The sequence below is a fragment of the Capra hircus genome, chromosome 3, assembly GCF_001704415.2.
Source record: "Capra hircus breed San Clemente chromosome 3, ASM170441v1, whole genome shotgun sequence".
Taxonomy (NCBI): domain Eukaryota; kingdom Metazoa; phylum Chordata; class Mammalia; order Artiodactyla; family Bovidae; genus Capra; species Capra hircus.
The window spans coordinates 78,075,197-78,097,338 of NC_030810.1; the positions used below are offsets into that span (position 1 = coordinate 78,075,197).

The 22,142-nt window shown below is 38.7% G+C and overlaps 2 protein-coding genes across 2 annotated transcripts in view; one reads left to right on the forward strand and one right to left on the reverse strand.

Moving 5' to 3' along the window:
• Nucleotides 1-18,274, reverse strand: EXTL2 (exostosin like glycosyltransferase 2). Its single transcript, XM_005678038.3, has 5 exons — nt 17,598-18,274; nt 15,308-15,386; nt 5,839-6,266; nt 5,121-5,191; nt 1-2,105 (listed from the first exon to the last, which is right to left on the reverse strand). The coding sequence occupies exons 2-5, from the start codon at nt 15,310-15,312 to the stop codon at nt 1,617-1,619; spliced, it is 993 nt and encodes a 330-aa protein (XP_005678095.1). The 5' UTR covers nt 15,313-15,386; nt 17,598-18,274; the 3' UTR covers nt 1-1,616.
• SLC30A7 (solute carrier family 30 member 7) overlaps nt 18,853-22,142 on the forward strand; it is a 98,803-nt gene continuing 95,513 nt past the window's right edge. Inside the window, exons 1-2 of the mRNA XM_005678037.3 lie at nt 18,853-19,119; nt 19,337-19,438. Coding sequence (XP_005678094.1) covers nt 19,040-19,119; nt 19,337-19,438 — 182 coding nt within the window. The 5' untranslated portion in view covers nt 18,853-19,039. The remainder of the gene's footprint in view (nt 19,120-19,336; nt 19,439-22,142) is intronic.

Genomic DNA, 22,142 nt, shown 5'->3' on the forward strand with positions numbered 1-22,142 from the left:
TGGATGGTAAACGTTTATTTTATTTACCTGTCAATCTCAAGAGGCAAAAAAAAAAAAAAAAATCACTACCAAGGTTTGACAAAGCAGATAATTAACACTATAGATTTTTAGTGAGGCTTCAAATTCTACTGGTTTTCTCAGATGGCATTAAGACACATACAACATGCCCATGTAAAGGAACAATATACACTGAGCTAACTGCACAAGAGATCTCATTGTTGGAACATTAACCATGATTAGTTTCATAGCTGTGCCATTTTGAGATCATTATGGAATATGGGAGAAGGAGGGGGAATAGGAAGAGGAGAATGTGGTGGAAAGAGGCTTAATTAAGTATTCCTTTAGTGAATTAAGGACCAAACACAGTGTGGAACAGACACTAATTCATGTAACAGAGAGTGGGCAACTTAACAATGAACTGATGCAGGCTCTCTGTGGAATTTCTCTGCTATGACTCAGGTCCTTTATTTTTTCTACATCTATGTAATTCAAATTTCATCATGATCTCTGAATCTTTTGGCAGCAGGGGCTCGGAGAGGGAATTCAGAATCCAAGAGACTGACTTTGTGTGTAACACACACAACATTTTAGTATCCATGAGATAATTTATGCTTTTATAACAATAAAGATCATCTGATAGTAAGGGTTTTAATTTCTGCCTGGTTTTACTGAATCACTCTGTCAGAAGAGTTATTTTACGCATATTTCTTAAATAATACATCTTTTATATAAAATCTAAAAATTAATGTACAATCTCAAAGTCAGATTCAGTGCCAAAATACAGGACCTGAATCTAGTAACACATGAACTCCTTGCTGCATAGAAGCTGCTTATAAGAAATACAGGCTGCACTTTTTTGTGATCCATGCAGTAAATGTTCACAAAAGTCAAGCAAACAACTAGACATCATTCAGCAACTAAAATTAACCCAACCAGTCACAACAGACTTAACCACAGAAAGCACTGATGGTTGCATCGAAACCATGCTGGGAAGAGCTAGTCCTAGAAAGGGCTGGTTGGAAGAACCAGAAGAGAAACCCTGCTTGTCACAAAATCTCCACTTGCTTTCATACGGGAGTGAGACTATTCTCTCCTCACATGGCTTTTCCCTACACCACAGTCTTTTGAGAAAGAGGCATTTCAGGCTTCAGATGAAAATAATCATCCTTGAATGAAAAAGCTGAGAAATACTTCTCTGGAGATTTTGATCCTGGAAACGGCTTGCTAAAGGTCCTTAAGGCAAATGCCGGGAGTCAAAAACCAAAATTGTAGGGCATTATCATGACACTGTAAATCAACTATGCTTCAATTTTAAAAAATTGTCAAACAGTCTGAGCATGTAAACAATAAAATTGTTGACCAAGGAATATATCCATGAATGAAGACTTATCACAAGACCTATCTGGATAATATCAGCTTCTTGGGTTTTGAAGCACATGTAAATTGTACATCCTAGAAGCCCCATGCATTCTTCCCCTTTGTAGAGACTTCTGGAGTAGGAAAAAAGTCCGTGATATTGCTTAAAAATAAATAAATAAAAAGACCAACCAGAGCATGAAGAAGCTACTTAAATAACAAGCAGTTCTGAGGTTTGCTTTTGTTTGTCTGTTTCACTCTCACATTTTACTTTTGTGATTGGCATATGGAAAACCAAACTGAGAAATCATAATGTTGGAGTATTTTAAGGGCATGCTGTCATAGATGTTAACAAGCTTATTTATACAATAAGACCTCTGCAGAAAGTGCTCAGCTCGATGCCACATTCCAGAGTAGCCACCGGTAGTTTCTTTTTCTAAATTGGCTATGTTTACAGGTTTCACAAATACCCCTGAAGTCTTCCCAGTGTGCTTGGCGATGATAAAATTCATGGCAATGTCATCACAGTTCTGCGTCTCATCTAACAAAGCATGGACAGCTGCAGGCTGCCTCTGAAAGAGTTCCAGGTATTTGCTGTGGAAGAACGAGGCTCCAATCAGGATCAGGGAGTAATGATCACCATTTCCAAACACTGTTGTCTGCAGTTCAAAACCTCCATAGCTGTAGATACCAGAGGAAGTAGACACATGCTTTCTGGGAACAAATCCTACAATTTGATCAGGAAATTGCTGAAAAAATAAAAATAATAATAATAATTCACTGTGGCATTTCTTTAGAGCTAAATGGTGAAAAATGCAATGATTTATTACAGAAAGAATTAAACTGATTTGTCAGTGTTATTTTATTCCTGGCTTCTACATCTTAACTTCCTTTTACTCCAGGCAACTTCATAAATCTATGTCCTGGTAAGTTTAAAGTTCAAATTCCATCATAACCCAAATCTCTTTAAAAAATTTCCCACCTCTCAAATAGTCTCCCAATTCACATATTATCTGATATTAATAAATTCTAGTCACCAAAGAGTCTGGTTTTTCAGAGTTTACTGTAAAAGAAGTTGATTATATGAACAATGCTTATTATAGGAGATTAAGAAGATACGTGATTATTTTGGAAAACTGTTTTAATCTCTTAGGAATAAATAAAATTATGGATGTACATATATCATTTTACTGCTTTTCCATGTTGATTTCAATGTTTTTGAAAGTCACTGTTGGTTTTAAACAATGTTTTATTTTTATCCCTTTTCTTAAAAAAAATATTCATACACACACACACACACACACACACATATATACAGTTGACCCTTAAACAATGCAGGAGTTAAGGGTGCCAACTGACAGTATAATGGAAAATTCATGTATAACTTTATAGACAGCCTTCAATATCAATGGTTCTGCATCTACAGATACGTATTTATTGAAAATATCTGAGTGTAAGTGGACCTGTATGCTTCAAGCTTGTGTTGTTCAAAGGTCAATATGTATGGATGTGTGTATATATACATACACACCTATACATATATACATATATATATATGTATATAGTCACTTCAGTTATGTCTGACTCTTTGCGACCCCATGTACCATAGCCGGCTCGCTCTTTTGCCCATGGGATTTTCCCAGAAGAATACTGGAGTAGGTTGCTATTTCCTCCTCCAGGGGATCTTCCTGACCCAGGGACCAAATCGGTGTCTTCTGCGTCTTCTATACTGCAGGTGGATTCTTCACCGCTTAGCCACGGGGGAGGTCATATATATATGTGCTTGTGTATATATATACACATACGTATGAAGAGATGTGTCAGGATCTATGCAGAAAGGATGGTATTAAAGCAATAATAGTAAGATGAGAATGACTAAAAATAAAACAAAAATCAGCAAACAAAGAAAAGCAGTGAGTCATGGAAAAGAAATATGAACTGAAAAAGGTTTAGTTCAATCTCATAAATAACTTGAGTTTCACTCATTTACCAACAGACGCTAAACTAGGGACACACACACACAAATCAGTCTGGATTCAATCCCATGTCAAAGAATGCATAGTCTAGGGAGAGTGCGATACAAATAGGTGCTAGGAAGGACCACACTGTTGAGGAAGCTGTAATGCAGCGGAGGGATTCTCAGGACAGCGCTGAGGACGCAATGAGGTACAGGGGAATGTCAGGGGCTGGGAGCATAAACGTTGGGAGGCCTCAGAGACAAGGCACCACTTACGTAACCTAGGAGGACGACAGGGATTTCACAGATGGCTAGAGCGGGAAAAGGAGAAGGACCGCAAACGGAGGTCACGGTTAAGTGCAAAGGCACAGACGTGTGTCTACTCTGACCCTGCTTGTCTCTGTGCCCCAAATCTCTATACTCCACGGGGCAACAATGGGACTGAACTGTAGGAGTCAGATTACCTTGGGCAATGGATTGAAACTGTTCTTGACAGTTTTATGGATGAAACTTAAAATTATATTTATCCATCTGTAATCATGATTTACTTGTCCTAATTAACCATAGTTCTCATATGTCCCCAAACCTGACATTTTCAGAAATTTGATTTTTTCATCGGTAATAGAAATCTCACAGCTGGAGTATTACATTAGAAATTTTTTCCTGGGAAGCTTTTATTTATGGGGCAAGTAAAACTGCTGACATGGAAAAAATGTGTTGATCAGTACGCTAGGCATGAAGTTGAAAACTGAAGTTTTGAAAATGCTGGTATCTGTAGAGTACTGTGGCCGCTTACCATTAATACCTAATGTTGTCACATCTCAAGTTGCTAATCAAGGAGAGTTCCTACAGTGCAAATTAGACCATTTATTGGGTAGCACAGTGTTTAATTACTGGACAGGCTTCAGAGTATTTGTATGCAATTCTGCTTTCAGGTACTTGTAGTGAAACTTGTAAAAAGCTGGCTACTATGAACAAATATTCAACAGGAAAAAGGTGTTTTTATAGAATACCAGGCAATTAATGCCTATTTATACCAGCTGGGATTTAAGGGGGGAAAAGTCTGCCACCACAGTGGTGCATGTAGAATTATTATTAATTTTTAAACAATGGTCTCAGAATTAAATTTTGTGGATATAATTAATTATTTTTTTCAAAGGAAGCTCTATGCAGCATTAAGACACAAATACACTTCTCATTTGAGATACAGGTCAGTGGCCTTGTGGAAAGTGTCTCAGGATTTTAGTCTTTGCTGTGTCCTATACCAGATAATTTCCTCATTGTTCTTTGAAAGGCAATTCTAGCTCTTCTCCCCAATATATCAAATACAAATCAAGTATAGATAAAAGGTACCATAACTGTCAGTTAGCTTAACTGAGCTCAGGAAATCTGATTGCTGCTGCTGCTGCTGCTAAGTCGCTTCCGTCACGTCTGACTCTGTGAGACCCCATAGATGGCAGCCCACCAGGCTCCCCCATCCCTGGGATTCTCCAGGCAAGAACCCTGGAGTGGGTTGCCATTTCCTTCTCCAGTGTATGAAAGTGAAAAGTGAAAGTGAAGTCGCTCAGTCATGTTCGACTCTTAGCGACCCCATGGACTGTGGCCCACCAGGCTCCTCTGTCCATGGGATTTTCCAGGCAAGAGTACTGGAGTGGGGTGCCATTGTACTTTATGACAAAGTAATCTCCTTTTTAGATAAACACTTTCTACACTAATCTGGGTAACCCCCACATTAAACCATGTTGCTCTGGTTAAACACTAGATCAGACTTTATATGATGATTTCATAAAGCATATAGCAACATTACCTGCCACACAGAAAAAGCGAAAACAAGGTCCTGGGCGCTAATTAGCAAGTCATCATCTACCATCAACACCGCTGAAATGAAAGAAAAAACATTTAAATCAAACAGTTTGGAAGTGAAGACAGAAGTTGTAAGACACAGTGGTGTCTTTATAGATCATTCAGATGAAGTATTTTCTGAATGAAATCAGTAAATAAAAAAATGTATTCTTAAAGATTTATCTAGCAGAAAAAGTTTTTACTTGAACTATAATTGATTTTATAATTTCCAAAGGGGGAGATTATCATGTAGTTATCATCCATTATCCTAGAAACTAATGAACCTATACATAAATAAAACCAAGGTTCTTTTAAGCAAATTACAAGCTCATGCAACTGCTATGAGTGGGAGGAAAAGAAGGTGGCAAAACACATCAAGCATAAGTTAAATAGCATTTTACCAACTTCTGTGATGCAATAAGATGTAATTATAGCATGTCTTCTTTTACAATATTAATTAACCTCTTTATCACTGTTGCAAGATATATGTGATTTCTCCCCAGGAGACTGCTTCTTGACATCTGGGAAACTGCCTCTTAAGTTTTTCAAAATGCTTTCTCATGATTAAATTTCCCTATTTTCTCCAGACAATTAAGGTAAGTAGGAGGCCCCAAAGCCACACATGAGTCCCCAGTTCTGGTTAACTGCAGCCCTGTCAGACTAAAAACCCAGCTGCAACTCACCTTTGGTTTCCACTTCAGGAAAGACCTGGAGTCGATTTCTCATCCTGTTTGTGGTCTGTGCTTTGAAGTTCACGGGGACAGGGTGAGGCCCTAGGGAGTTCCATAACTCCTCTGGTCCTTTCTCCCCAACATTGTTCCATACCACAATCACTTTATGTAGATATGGAACTGCCTGATAGTGATTTAAAAGTCTCAATAAGAGATCTGTTCTGTTGTATGTCTGCATTATCAGAGTAAAGGAATCCTGGGTGGGCTTGCCCTGAGATTTTATTTCCCTACGCAAAGTGAGCATCTTGTCTTCTTTGATATTAGGGAGTAAAGTGGTTAGAGCCCCAGCTACCAGCAATAACACAAGGATGACCACCAAAGAGAGACGAAGCACGCGAATTCCCATCACTCTTCCTGGGAGCTTGCAGATATGGCAACACCTGGGGTAGAAATGGAAGTAAAATGCAGAATCTTAGCATTCTTAATAGTTACCATGGTTTTGCCTCTGCTTTTTTAAGGACAGAAAGGTTAATCACCATTTAGTTATTCAAGTTCAGCTCCTCCTGCCTTTTTGATTTGGCCTAAGATAAAAAGTGCAGTGAATAAACCTTCCTTTCCCTGACTGCTTTGCAGTTGCAGACAAAAGAACATCTATACACAGGAAGAATTAAGCAGCATATTTTAAAATTTGCCCTCACTTTGCTACCAAAAATTTGGACATGAGACTATTATTTTCAAATTGGATTATATTTCTCTTTCGTTGTTGTTGTTTAGTCACTCAGTCGTATCTCTTTTGTGATTCCATGGACTGCAGCCCACCAGGCTCCTCTGTCCATGGGATTTCCCAGGCAAGAATACTGGAGTGGAGTGGATTGCCATTTCCTTCTCCAGGGGATCTTCCCAACCCAGGGATCGAACCCACATCTACATTGGCTGGCAGATTCTTTACCACTGAGCCACCTGGGAAGCCCTATATTTCTCTTAGTAACTATTTAAATAATTAGTATATATTTCTCTTAGTAGTATACTAATTATTTAAATGGCTTTATTGAGATATCATTGACATAAAATTATATATATTTAAGGTGTACAACTTATTCTAATATATATATAGACACACACACACACACACATATATATAAACATTTCAGTATACTAAATTTAAACTTAACTTTGGCAGCAAACTTGTTTCCAAATGAAATCATATGCAGAATCCTAATATATGAATCAGATAACAGTGGTAGGAGCAGCAGCAGCAAACAATTATAATGGTTTATTACTTACTAGATCCTGTACTCTGTGCTTTGCATGCCATAGTATTTGCTTATTTACTCAATAAATTAAATAATTACCGAGCACTATTTTAGGTTCTGTGCGTATAGCAATAAATAAGATAGACGATGTCTCTGCTGTTCATAGCAGAGGAAATAGTAGGGGGAGACAGATAAAGTAAATAAACTCAAAGTTAATTTAGGAGAGTGGCAATGAAGAGAATACATCAGAAGGACACCTTGTGGTTTCAGTTGGGCACTTGTAGCTGGGCCATCATTCTGGAGGCATTAGATTCCAAACGAAATCTCACTTCACTGTTCAAATTATGTGCAACTACTCTTCTGTTTTTCACTGAGGAAACTTGGCAACAGTTACCCTGATCTTGTTTCATGTTGTGAGGTGTGCGGTGTCACTGTGTTTTCTCTATATAGGTCAACAAGGACGTAGAGAGGTCATATAGACCATGCCTTTAACATCTTTTAAAGTTCACAAGAGTGGGTACTGGAGAATTGCAAAGATGGAAGGAGAACATACCCCATACAGTGCTTGCACTGAGCGCTGTGCAAGCAAAGGAAGAACCTATTCATAAGGACAAAGGAATGGTCAATGTCACTCAGCGACTCTCACTTTTCAAAAGTCCAGATTTGAAAAGCAATGTTCCCTTGTAGTAATCTTTTCAGAGAGCTTTCAAGGATATTCTCTCCTGGACTTTGTCTGCAGCCTGTTCTGTTAAGAAAAGCAATTTTGTGTTTCTCCTTTCATCTTGGCCTCACTCTAAGAAATGAATAAAATGGATTATTTTTTAGGTAACCTCAGCTTTACTATGATTATTTTTCAAGGATGGACAATTTAAGGTTTGAGAGTACAAATGTCTTCATTGTATATAACCTCTCCCTAAAACAACACATACTGTTAATGTGATAAACCAAACAGAAACCATTATAAATTAATAGTCTTGAGTCAAAGACCTTGATAATCCTTCTATCACTGAATCAAAAGCAAGTCTCATAAAGCATATTTTCAGTTCTGCATAAAAATGGCTGGTTATAAGTACTCAGAGTTAAGATTCATCTGACAACTATATTAAAGTATACCCTGATTGAGATCTTAATGTTCATTTTCTACAGCAGAGTAGGAATAACATATTTTAAAATTTATATAGCAGTGTCACTAGTCTATAAAGCAGATTCTGGTAACTATCTGCCAGTTTAGTGGAGAAAGAGTAATGAAGATTCATCTCTATAGCCTACTATAAATAGACATTGTCAAGGAGAATTCACAAATGACTGTTTCACTTTTACCAATAATATACTTTTAAGTGGGAGTTTTCCTCCATATCCATCATAGAAATTTCCTCTGTCAGATAGCTTCTAATCCCCTATTTTCCTTGTATCAAAAATGTTTTGAGAGTTATGAATAATTTACATCTTTGGAAAGACAATGCAAATATTTCGTGCAGTTATACAGACCGATAGTTAAAATGTATAGTCTGTATAGAAAAGTAAGAACTATATAGACTGCAGTGCAAATGGCATCTCTGTACTTTGAGATCAGCTGAAGTCTGGGACTTTATTGTAGATGCACTAGAAACAGCCTTAGAACAAATTTGAGAGTGATGACTTCATTAGCTATTTGGATTTCAGTGTATAGCTTTCTTCTGTTCATTGTCTAGAGAAGAATGTATCATCTAGTTCACAGCTTTGAGTTTTGAATGGGGAATATGAGAAAGAATACACCTGGATAACCTTCATCTTAGAAAGAATCAAGAATTAAAATGATTTAATTTGAAAGTATATCTGTAAACCTCCCTGCTGGTCCAGCGGTTAAGAATCTGCTTACCAATGCAGGTGACATGGGTTCGATCCCTGGTCTGGGAAGATCTCACGTGCCGGGGAGCAACTAAGCCCATTCACCACAACTACTGAGCCTGTGCTGCAGAGCCCGGAAGCCACAATGCTGAAACTCGAGTGCCCTAGAGCCCGTGCTCCCTAACCAGGGAAGCGATGGCAGTGAGAAGCCTGTGCGCCTCAACTAGAGAGCAGCCCCACTCACTGCAACCAGAGAAAGCCCCCGCACGCAGTGAAGACTCAGGGCAGCCACAAACAATAAAGAATAAAATTTAAAATGATATCTGTCTGTATTTTCTGAAACCCTGCTTCATTCCAGAAAGGACCGAGGTCCCTGATGGCACAGTCCGTGACTCTTTCCATGGTGTTGTGGTAAATTCTGCAAGGATGCGTCATAAATTAGTCTATGAGACTGTCACTAAGGTACCTGTATGATAATATAAATATTAATATTGGTACATTGATTGTTTTTACAACTTTATTAATATTTATTTCACATATCGTAAGCTTCACCCATATAAAGTACACAGTTCAGTAGCTTTTAGTATCTACACAGAATTGTGCAACCAAATCTAATTTTATAACAGTTTTAACACTCTAAACAGAAACCCAAGACCTACTCATTAGCAGTCGCTCCTCATCCCCATTTCCCCCCATTCTCCACCCCAGCACCAAGCAAACACTGATCCACTTCCTATCTCCATAGTTTGCCTATTCTGGACATTTCCTAAAAAGAGATCATACAATATATGGCCTACGTGTCTGGCTTTTTTCACTTAGCATACATGTTTTCAGGGTTCACCATGTCATAGCATATATCCATACTTAATTCTTTTTTATCCCCAAATAACATTCTATTGTACAGATATACCACATTTTGTTTGTGTTAACAGTTGCTGGACATTTGGGTTGCTTCCACATTTTGCTATTATGAATATTGCTGTTACAAATAATCATGTACATGTTTTTTTGTCAACATGTTTTCATTTCTTTTGGCCATGTACCTGGGAGTGGAATGACCAGGTCATTATATCAGAATTTTTAAATATTTGAAAAGTGAGGTAGCTTTTAGAAAACCATTATTTGAAATTTTAAGAAATTTTCTTAAATGTGGACATAAGACAGAGTAGGAAAGTAAATAATACAATGAAGCAACAATTACAAATTCTCTAGTGTTTGTCTTTAAATGAATGAGGCAATCTGAATTTTCGAAGACCTGCTATTCAGTTATTTACTACATCTTCTACCAGAGTTCCTCAGGAAGAACACTACAGAATGATGAATTCTTTACTCCAGGCTAGTTCTTTGGGGTTAAAAAGCACCAATCATCTAGACAAAAGCTGAAAACAAATAGCCAAAGCAGAGCATGAACAAAGACTAGTTTAGCCAGAGCGTGGCATGAATGAGGATTAGTTATGTCCTCTGACTCACAAGACAGAAAAGCAATGAGCAGCGTCACGTCATACACTGAGAAGCTGTCATTTTCATTTTAATGCCACAGATGGTGGAAGAATAGTAACTATTCTGCCACTTCACTATGAGATTTGCCTCATATTGTACAGATTGTTTTCTCCTCTGGCTCATCCTCCAAAATACGCACTTGCCGAAAAAACTGATGATTATAGCATATAGATGCTCAGAAAGGGGCCCTTCACTGCCACGAGATAAAAACATTCCAAGACACAGAGGCTAATTTAGAATTCGGGGTTCCCTTCTGTGAACATGACAGAAGAATCAGAAGACATCAGCGTACACCTGATGAGCAGTTTCCGGCCAGGTTTACAGCATGCAGGGGACATACATCGTTCCAACTGAGGCAAAGGCACATGTGACACCCAATTCCAAAAGGACTTTCCTCTTACGGTACCTAGAGCCAGCAGGCTGACCGTGACTCCACATGTTGTACATGCTCTTTTCCACTACAAAACCCATTCTCCCTGCGCACCAGACTCCTACTCCTGCCCTTCTACCGGCAAGACTCTTTCAAACATCCCCTCCCCTTTGAGTGTTTCTCTCACCACTCTCCATCCTCGGTGATCCTGGGGACGGGGAACGCAGTGCTACTGGACTTTGTTTCCAGGTATTACAGCTATTGACTGAGCCTCCTTTTTGACTCCGACTGTATTGAGGGCCCTTTCTGCCAGGATCTGCAGTCCAGAACAGTGCCTGGCCATTTTTTGAGCAAGGTTCACAATGCTCTGTGGTTGAAAAAAGTGAGGGAATCTATATTTAAACAGTCTTAAACTTCACAATGGGGCTTCCCTGGTGGCTCGGTGGTAAAGAATCCACCTGCTAAAGCAGGAGATGCGGGTTCGGTCCCTGGGTTGGAAAGATCCCCTGGAGAAGGAAATGGCAACTCACTCCAGTGTTCCTGTCTGGGAAATCCCACAGACAGAGGAACCTGGTAGCCTGTAATTCATGGGGTTGCAAAGAGTCAGACACAATGAATAAATAACAATAACAAACTTCACAATGAATAAAAAACACCTGAAATTAAAAAAAAATAAATTTAAGTTAAATGCAAATTAAGATTGAGTCAAGACTTAAGAAACCATTCCCTCTATAAAAGACCTGGGTTATCCCCCATCTGGGGACCAGGGCATGACATGTAGTTTAAAGCTCAAGCCACACAAGTCACCTTTCTACTTTAAGTTCTGTGGCCAAAACTACTTTATAGAAGATGTCCTAGAACTCTGATTTTTTCAAAGGTATTCTGCATTAAAATACTTTTGAACATCCCTATTTCTATGGAAGTTCTTGGAGAATAAGCTGAATTGCCTTGGGAGAAAAACATCACTTATTAGATAACATCATCCTTGTAAATTCTGGTAACAATAACCAGAAGCTGTATCCTTAATCTGGCAGCATACATGACTTAAACAAAGAGACAATAAAGTCTTGGCTAGTTGAGAAATGAAAATTTAATTTTTGTTTAGAAACTGAAAAAAACCTAGAGAGACTTCAGGACAATTGGCAGAAACAGAAACTAAGTCAGAACACCTCATAAGTCAGTTCATTATTGCTTAGAGTAAGCCTCTTCCATTAGTTTTAAGCAGCACACACTAGAATTTATTTCACTGCAAAATCCAGAATGCCAGAAATAGTACATGAAAGGTTACTGTTCTTTATGAGTCTTTTCCAGGTGCTAGAGAGTACTCTAAGAAGAGCTTTTACCTTTGTATTTCCCCCTATTCAGGAAATTCATTCTTTTCATTGTATTTTATAAATGCCATTCAGCTTTCTCATTTTCAACCAATGATATCCTCTCATTCCTAAATGATTTTCCCTCAGTTTTCCTTCTAAGGAACCCATCTATTTTTTTTTTATGGTTCTTCTTCTTTTTAAGAAACATCTTTCTTAATACACAAGCTATATTTTTTTAAAGTCTTTATTGAATTTGTTAAAATATTGCTTCTGTTTTATGTTTTGGGTTTTTGGCCATGAGGCATGTGGGATCTTAGCTCCCTGACCAGGGATCGAACCTGCATCCCCTGTATTGGAAGATGAAATTTTAATCACTGGACCACCAGAGAATTCCCTAACTGCCATTAGGGAGTCTTAACTCTCATTACTTTTTTTCACGAGTCCAAATAATCAAAATAAGTTATTTTGTGTTAATGATATTATTTACATAGGAATAAGAAAGGCAGGAATATGAATAGACTTAAAGTAATAAATAATAAAAGGATCCACGTAGTATCACAGATTTACCTTGTGGTTTTGCTGTGTTTACAACCAACTGTACAGTGATCTGAACAGATGATTTAGATACCTATAATCTGGATCTACTGTGTCATGAACTGGCTCTTACGGTTAAAGTGATTCATCTTTTTTTATCAACAGTGTAACTGACTACAACATATATAGGATCACTGATAGCCAATCTAAGTTCTGTCATTTAGAAGGCTTAAGATTGACCTTTCCTGTCCTTTTGAGTCTACAGTTCTGAAACTGAATTGCTAAAACATATTGGTAAACAGCTGCATTTACTATAACACCAATTTGAAAAACAGAAGTTGCTGCCACAGGACATTTCTCACTGCAAGCTGTAGGAAAGAATTTCTGTATTGATCACATTAAAAAGCAAGTCCTCCTCCTGGCAGCCAGGTTGAGTGAGCCATTCCCTTACAGGTATATCAGGTTCAAATGAACTCTGAAAAACATGTGTGTGTGTGTGTGTGTGTGTGTGTGCACATGCGTGTTCATTTGCTAGGCAGTGTCTGATTCCTTACAATCCCATGGACTGTACTTGGATTTCCAAGACAAGAATACTGGAGTGGGTTGTTATTTCCTCCTACAGGGGATCTTCCTGACCCAGCGATTGAAACTGGGTCTCCTACATTGCAGGAAGATTCTTTACCATTGAGCTACCTGGGAAGCCCATAAAACACAGATAAAGACACCAAGTACCTGTGTCTCCACTTTCCTCCCCAGTCTCGCCCTATTATCAGTAGCAAAGTCTGCTTGTCAGTCCTGGCATTTTTGTCCCTTCCTAAGGCATCCTGTACAAATCATCAAATTGCTTCTCAATACTTCTTTAGGCAGCTACTTTCAATTAACTAGATTGGCTCTCTCATCATTGATTAAAGAGGAAATAACATATAAATATTATGTAGAAAGTCTTCTTAAAACACTGCCTCCGTCAATCCAGCCATTCGTTACTGAGGCAGAAGCCTTCTCTGCCCTCAAAATGCACAGGTCTCAATTATGCTAGATGAAAGTTTCTTCCAGCCTTGCATCTACCTCTTGGAATTGCTAACTAACTGTAGCTATTATGATGATAATTATGATGATGATGTTTGAAGATGATCGAACTTATGGACATATATCAGAGCAGGAGAAGGTATGGCCTTATTCCTATGAGGAACATCCACTACTTATAAGGATTCAAGGAGTCAATGCATCCTAAGAAAAAAGCCTAGAAATAGAAAAGCATTTTTAGCTCAGCACAGTGTCATGCAAAATTAGTTCAAGAAATGGGTCAAAAAGAAACCAAGTCTATCTGCAAATACATTATTTTTACCATTCCAGAATATTGAAGCTTTTCATTTGAACTTCTCTCTGTTTCAGTCACAGGAAAGTGGAGGGGAGGCAAGATTGCTGGGCGACAGATCCTTGGAATGTTCTACAGAATCCTCTTACTTTTTATACAGTACTGGTTTTCAGCAATAACGCACATTCCAAAATCATTTCTCGAAGAGAAACAGATTTTATATGTATGAATTATAATTTGTAAATAGCTTTAGATATCAGATCTAAAATCAATGCAATCCGAATTCATGTGAGCTTCCTAACTTTATTAGAGGAAGGTCAGGATATCCATGGTAGTCCACAAACAAACATTCCTAGGTGCTTACCCAGCCCAGCACTGTCAGACACTAGGGTTGACAATGAGTAAGACCTCCAATTCCTGCCCTCACAGAGCTTACCAGTAGTAACAAAATTTGTCAGACCTCTTTCCTCTGTGTGTTACTTAACATCTCAAATCTTTAAGAGACACGGGGATTAAAATACATCCACTCCATTTTGTAAATAGGATAGCTGAGCCTGAGCATATTAAATGATGTCTCCTGAGCCACAGAAAGAGTAGAAGGTCTGAATCAACTCCCACCTCCCATGTGTCCCACCTTGTATTTTCAGCATTTTCTGTGTAGTCTCTGTTTTCAGCTTTGTTCTAGTTTACAGGAATAAACTTTTTATTGACTTTATGTTATAGTCTGGAATAGTATTTCAATGGATAAGATCTAAAATAGGCAATGCAGTATTTTCTAACAGATCCTGGCTCAAGTAAAAACTCTTTATTTCCAAGGAAACAAAAGTACCTCAATGGGAAACATTTTTTTCTCAGATAAAAATACTGGTACTTCACCTATGTTCACAGTAGCATTATTCATAAGAGCCAAAAGGTGGAAGCAACCCAAATGTCCATTGACAGATGAATGGATAAACAAATGTGGTATAGACATACAATGAAATCTTATTCAGCCTTTCAAATGAAGGAAATTCTGACACGTGTCACAGCATGGATGAACCTTGAGGACATCATGCTCAGTGAAATAAGCCAGTACAAAAGGACAAATACCATATGATTTCACTTACATGAGGGATCTAGAATAGTCAAATTCAAAGAAACAGGAAAGTAGAAGGGTGGCTGCCGGGGACCCAGGGAACAGAGAAACGGAGAGTTGGTTAATGGTTGTGGAGTTTAAGTTTTGCAGGATGAAAAAGTTCTTGAGATTGACTGCTCAACAAAGTCAATACACTTAACACTACTGAGTTACACACTTAAAAATAGTTAAGATGGCAGATTTGTATATTTTACCATAATTTTTAAGAAGTAAAAAGAAAATACTGGTACTTACCTCATTATGGTAAAGTTTTAATTTTTGAAAAATTTTTCCTTATGGCTTCAGTAATTGACAGGAACAGGCTCTCTTGGCACTATTAAGGGAAATCAAAGAATTTCCTGTGATGTTTTTGTCAATCAGGAGGAATTTTTAAAAAAATGCTTTAATGCCATGGTCCACAGACTGAATTATTTTTAGAACTTAAAATTTTCTATACTGTGTTCTAAAAAGTATATGCAGGTGACTAGGCAGATGATATCTTCCTGAGGTTCATGCTAACATTGCTATATTTTTGTTTTCATCTTTCCCTTAAGTATCCAGAAACAGTAAATCCATATCATCCTGATGATCTAATGTTTACTCATTTGAAACCAGAACATATATGCCATGCAGAAAGGCCTCCAGACGCAGCAACCTGCACTTGTACTGAATTTCTAGACTTTTAAGAGTCTGTAGTTTTTTCTATCATCAAAACTCTTTTTTCACTTAAGGTTCATATGGCATTTAATCTGAAGTACTAAAAGAAAAACACAGGGTTTAAAATAGAGCTGCAGGTAAAGGTCAGGATTTATTACCGAGGAAAGACAGATGGCATCCTTCCTATTCTTTACTATTGCCCAAAGGCGGCCAGAACTTTGGCTGGAGATGACCTTCTGCCCCTTACTCCTCTCCGCCTTCATTTCTCACAGTCCTCAACTACATGTCTAAGAAGTTAGAGCTTTGCCCCCCATATAGTCCACACAGTTAACCTAATACAATTAATTAGTCAATGATCTAAATAACTATATAAAAGTTCAGGGCAGAAATTAATTCATTAGTTTAAAAATGTTCATGAGTATATCTACCTATTTTATAAATCTTATAAACTCATAAAATATGAAGGAATTCAGAGCTGATTAGACTTGCAAGATACTGCATCTATAATGACCATGTGAATAGAGCTGAAGAATCGTTTTTGATTTTTCAAACTCATATTCTTTCATGATACAGTTACTGAAGGGACAAAGGGGTGGCTTAGCCTGTATCTAGGCTCATCAGGTGATACTTGTTCCTCCTCTCTATACCAAAAGCATCCCTTATGCACATCTTAGCATCACATAGTTCTAAAATCCTGGACTGATCTGCCTTGTCCTCAATCTACTTCCTCGTCCCATAAAATTCCTCCAGGAACTTTAGTTCTCTGCTTAGCACAGAACCTAGCACGTAGTAGACACATGAAATGATCGTTGAATGAATGAAAGAAAGTAACTATCACTTCGATATGACAACATATGTTGGTTAACATATATGGGACAAACATCATTTCAAGATGACAAAACAAACCAGATGTCATTTTCCACTCCTGATTTAGTGTCCAATTTATATTTCTAAATTGGAAATTGATATAAACAATTATATTTCTAAGAAAATATTTACAACGGAAGTTGGTAATTATGCCATCAAAGAATGTGAAGTGGCACTGCCATTTTTTGAAAGAAGTTCTTTGCAGGAACAGCTATCTTAAACGTTTTTGGGAGTAAGCAGTGTAGGAATTTAGGAGTTCCAGAACCAATGTAACTGAAATTAAAATTTCAGTTTCTCCAACTTATTTCAAAACTGTTTGAAAAACGGTGTCGCAGACTTCTCCATAAACCAACTGAACAATTTCTCATCTGTAGCAATATAGGCAAAATGAAGAGTTTATTTTCAAAGGCAGAATACAAAAACAGGGTCAAATTGCAGCTGACCTGGATGAGTTAAGAGAATGCTGGAAATGAGTTGCTAAAATTTAGGTATTTCCATATATACATCTGAACCACCCTCCCACCCCAACCTCTGTCCCCAGTTACATCATATTGAAATAAAGCAGTTTTGGAGAAAAAACTCAACTGCAGTCGAAATATGTATAATATTTAAATATTAACCTAGTTTGTACCCCTTTAACCTTTCCCCAGCAGTGCGGTTGAGCAAAATTTAGTCTCTGGCTAATATAAAAGCTTCCTAAAAATGTAAATAAATGCTACTAACTGAAATATTTCTATGTTTTTCTGTTTAAATTAAAATAATGAAATATAGGCCAAGAAAGGCAAAGACAAAATACTCTGTCCAGAACTTAATTTCTGGAATCTAGCTGTTTTTACACAGCAGTTTTAATTAACATAAACATTTTTTTTAAAATTGTAGAATACATACATTATATTTTCAAAAATAAAAACACAGAATCACTACCCCACAAACTCATAAAGTTCCAAGAAAGGGAGCAAAACAGAAATATCCTCATTGTTAAAAATTTTTTTAACCAGAGAGCATTTTGCTATTTCCTTACCTCTCGTGCAGAAAAGACTGCAGTGAGACCTAGGCAATTTATTTGCTTGCAGCTTGGTTATCATAAAACGCAAGGGGCGTCTCGCTTACTCATTTTTTGCTGTTTCTTCAAACCCAGCAGTTTGCATTCACCCGGCGTCATTCACTGGACTGAAAACCTGGATGAAACGCTGTCCACAAAGAGAGAGCCTAAGGCTGGCGACAGTATCGGGTGGCCGCCCCTCCCTTTCAGTGATGCTCCACTTCCTGTTAGATTAAAAGGCTGTTCCCAAGAAGCTCGGTTTTGTAGTTTCTAGCTCACTTCCAAAAGCCAGTCTTTCCCCCCATTTCTCCCTCAACGCAACAACTTTTAATCATTCAGGTGATGGACCACCTGACCTTACCCATACCCAAACAATTTCCCGGAAAGACATCGAAGAGGAGTTCCGGCGACCCTGGGGCCCAAGATTGGTCCACAGGCTCGCCTCTCTGCGCTCCGCAAGCCCTCGTTTCCCACCAGAGAGTCAGTTTTCCTTGAGCTTCCCTGAAACGGGCAATGGGGTTCTCAGGAGAATCAGAGCCGCGGCTCCGGCCTCTGGGATGACCTGGAAGTAAAGGGGACGTGTACGAGCTCGAGTTTGGGGTTAACAGCGGATTGAGATGGTCCGGGAATCAGTCAATGCCTTAACCAAATCTCAATTTCAACACGGTCTCGTAGGTACTCCTTTCAAAAATAACTCTTAAAATACATTTAACATTCTTTCGGAAGGTATTTGCCTCCTGCGTGACAGTACAGAAAGGTCAGGCGCTGTTTAGGGGAGCGGGGCTGGGTGGATTACTAGGATTTGGGTACCTATAGAGTTCACCCAGCAAAACCATCATCATTTGCGTTTCCTGCAGACTGGATTTTTAAGCACTGCTACCGAACAAACCGGGATTTGATGCTAATAGATAGGGCAATGGCGAAAGGGCAGGCGCAGGATGCCGCGCATCCGAGAACCGCAGTGATAGGCAGTCGGAGTGGACGTGAGCGGGCTCTCCGCCTTCTGGCCAGCCCAATTCGTGGGTGGCTACCTCAGGATTGCTACCTCAGGATTTTCTTCCTGAGTACAGGTGGAGGGACTTCACTCTTAGTCGGCCCTTTAGACCACCTACTGGATGCCACCTCTCTTTGGCTACTGTAAAACTCGCAACTCCGCCTTCGTCTTAAGCCCCGCCCCACCGCGCAAATCCCGCCCTCGGCCCCGCCTTCCCCCTTTCCCGTCCCAGGACGCGTTGCGCGGCCCGGGCCGGAAGTCGCCCGGTTCCCGGGTGTGTGTCTGAGTCTGTGTCTGGAAGCGGCGCGCGGCCCGGGACAGGCACTGGGGATTCACATCTGAAGCGTATCACTACCTGTATCACTACCATCTCCCACGGAGCCACTACTAGAGGGGAGTAGACCCGGCCCTTCGCCGGGCAGAGAAGATGTTGCCTCTGTCCATCAAGGACGATGAATACAAACCACCCAAGTTCAATCTGTTCCGCAAGATCTCAGGCTGGTTTAGGTGCGGGGAACGTGTTTGCGGGAAGTGGGTGCCCGGCACAAGGGGAGAAGGCCCAAATCTAAAGATGGCCCGAGGTCCAGGGAGGGAGCGTCTGGGACATCCTCGTTCGTGTGAGGAAAAGAACGTGTGGACTGGGAGGGTCTTGAAAGGGGACCCAGCCTCCGTGTCTGGCACTGCTTTGACTTTCCCGGTTCTTCCCCACTTGTATCATGCCTAGGTCTATCCTGTCGGACAAGACGTCTCGGAACCTGTTTTTCTTCCTGTGCCTGAACCTCTCTTTCGCTTTTGTTGAACTACTCTACGGCATCTGGAGCAACTGGTAACCAAAGGGGAAAAGGGTTGGGGCGGAAGCAGGGGGTGGGGGAGACGAAGCTCTGTTTGCTTAGTGCCACGTAGCGCCTCACCCGGAGGCCCAGGTCTTGCCTTTGCCAGCACCTGTGCTACTCAGTTGCTCTCTCACATCCGCACCAGTCTGGCACGGTTACATTTCTTAAGAGCCGAGGCCATCACGTGCAGCAGTTAAGATTTAGGTCCCCGCCTCCTTCGCCAAGCACCCCCACCCCCGCCTCCTTCAAACCAGGGTGACAAGTCCCCTCCTCATTTTGACAGATGGAGAGAGTCTTTTGTTTTTGCACACCTTAGCTCTGCCCACTTTCTTGGGATTGGGAGAAATCCTTTTCTTCCCGTTCTGTGGGGTAGTGGTATTAGGAATTGACCATTAAAATTGTGGGAGAGAATACCTGAGATCTTATACTTAATTTGATACTGGGTCTTGAAACGAGGGAAAGGTTTATAAAGGGGATATCTGGAGAAACATGTTTCATTCTCTTTACTTTTATGCTGAAACTCTCAAGGTTTTCTTCTGGTCTTGACTGTGCTAAAAGATCCCACATAGTTTTCTAAAAGGTTTTCATCTGAGTTGGTGGTTTTTGGTGTCACCTTTGATTCTTTTTGTTTTTGTTTTTAACTGCTTTGGGAAGAGGTCTATCCAGTGTAACTCTGTGGAAATGCAGTAACGTTATCCAGGTGTTTGCAGTTGAATTCTTAAGGTCTAGTAAAATTGTTGAGCTAAGGAAAAGATCATCTCACTTCTGGGTGTATTGATTCCTCTTTAAATATCATACTTGTCTTATAATAGCCAACACTTCAAAATTTTATATAAAATTTCAGTTTTTTTCTTGGATTCCTTGAAATAGATCTTGGACCCCAAATTTAAGAACCTATGCCATCTATGCTTTATTTTCTATTAATTTAATAAACTAAGTCTCTGTCCTTTAAGGTCCATTTTCAGAGAGAGTTGTTGTTTTCGGTCTTTATTGAGATTGAACAATGACATTAGGTGATACCACCAGTTTTTGTGACATGTATACTTTTATATGAAAAGGTAGACTTTTAAATTCAAATGTCAATTTAGTTTTATCAGAACTACTCAGCAGATTATGCCAGTTATTGGTTTAGTCACCACTCAAATGTAAAAGGCATATTGAAACATAATAAAATCTCAGTGTATGTAATAACCGTTTTTAATCATTTGGGGATCAGATATATGTGTCCTTTAATATTAATACCCTTTGATATGTTATAAATGTTAAAAGCATTATATTGTCTTAGTTAGTATTGAAATAATTGTACTTTATTATAAATATGTAATATTACATATAATATACAATGTAATAAATATGTTCTTTTACATATAAATATGCAATATTTATGTTTTACATTTTCCTCTTCCTAAGTTATGCCATATGTGGCGTATGTGCTGACTATTGTAAAGGCTCTATCTTGCCTGTGTACAGTTTTGCTATAGTTATGTTATATTACAGTACATTTCACTGTGGCCTTCCCTTGCATAAATTACTAAGTGAGATGTCTTGTTCAAGTGATTAATAGTTGAAGTACCTAAACCACCTGTCTATGGAAGGTTAGGTATATAGTAATTCTTTTGATCTGTAGAGATCTGTTGAAGAAATCACTGAGACCATTGTTTTCTAAGCGATTAGTCAGTATTCATCAGGGTATAAAGAAAACATCAATGGTGCATGGCTTGTTCTGCCTTCACGGGGCTTGTTCTTTTGACTTTAGGCCTCTTCTCCAGTTTACTCCCTTTCTTTGTGTTATATCTTTGCAATCTAGCTCTGAACTACTGTCTGTCATGCCTAGATTAATTAGAAGGTATGCATTACTATGATAACCTCCACACCCACAATTATTTATTTTTACCCCAATGCTAATTTTTATCAGTTGATTGGGAGTACAAATATGTTTCTGTTGAAGCCTTGGTGGACCTAGAAGTTGCTTGGGCCTTTTCATAACCTGACTTTTTGTCTTATTTAGACACCACAAATTTGGTGCCCCTTTGTAGACTGATTAGCAGTTTCTTTACATGACTGAATTATCTCTGTTCCTGAAGGTTCGATTAGATTTTAAGTTCCTTGAGTAAATTCCTTACCAAAACTTGTTTTCTGTTTTGGTCATAGTCATTTCTATGTTCCTTTGTGTTCTGTAAAAGTAGTTTCAAGATGTTATGAGATGTCAAGAGTTTTTTCCATTATGGAATTAAAAGATAGATAAAACACACTTTCTCTTTATGAATAAAGGTTCATAGAAACATTTGACCTCATTGGAATGAATGTTAAATAGTTTTGGTTCTGATTCAGCACCTTCATTTTAAATAAGAATTTTAGTTAATTTATATTTTTGATGATGAGACTGTGTCATCAGTGGAGAATAGCTAAGCTCTTTGTATATTTTCCTTTATTAAATATCTACTACTTTTTACCTTTCCACTAGAATGTAAATGTTATTAAAGTGGAATCTTTTCTATCTTATTCAGGCACCTTAGTACATGGCACATAATATGTTTAATACATGTTTGCCAAATGAAAGAACAAAGGAATAATGAATATATGGATTTAGTCCACCAATACTAACCCTGCTAACTACGCTGTTTGGGGCAGGGTTGCGGGGAAGGACATTAAGCCCCTTCTTTCTCTGTTATTGGTAGCAAAATGGTAGGAATACCA

Bases quoted from the DNA above. Each gene is read 5' to 3' on its own strand.
- EXTL2 (XM_005678038.3), bottom strand. The intron at 5,192-5,838 runs GTGAGTTGCAGC...CTTTCATTTCAG, and splicing joins TCCTGAAGTGGAAACCAAAG to CGGTGTTGATGGTAGATGAT. The intron at 2,106-5,120 runs GTAATGTTGCTA...TTATTTTTTCAG, and splicing joins TCGCTTTTTCTGTGTGGCAG to CAATTTCCTGATCAAATTGT.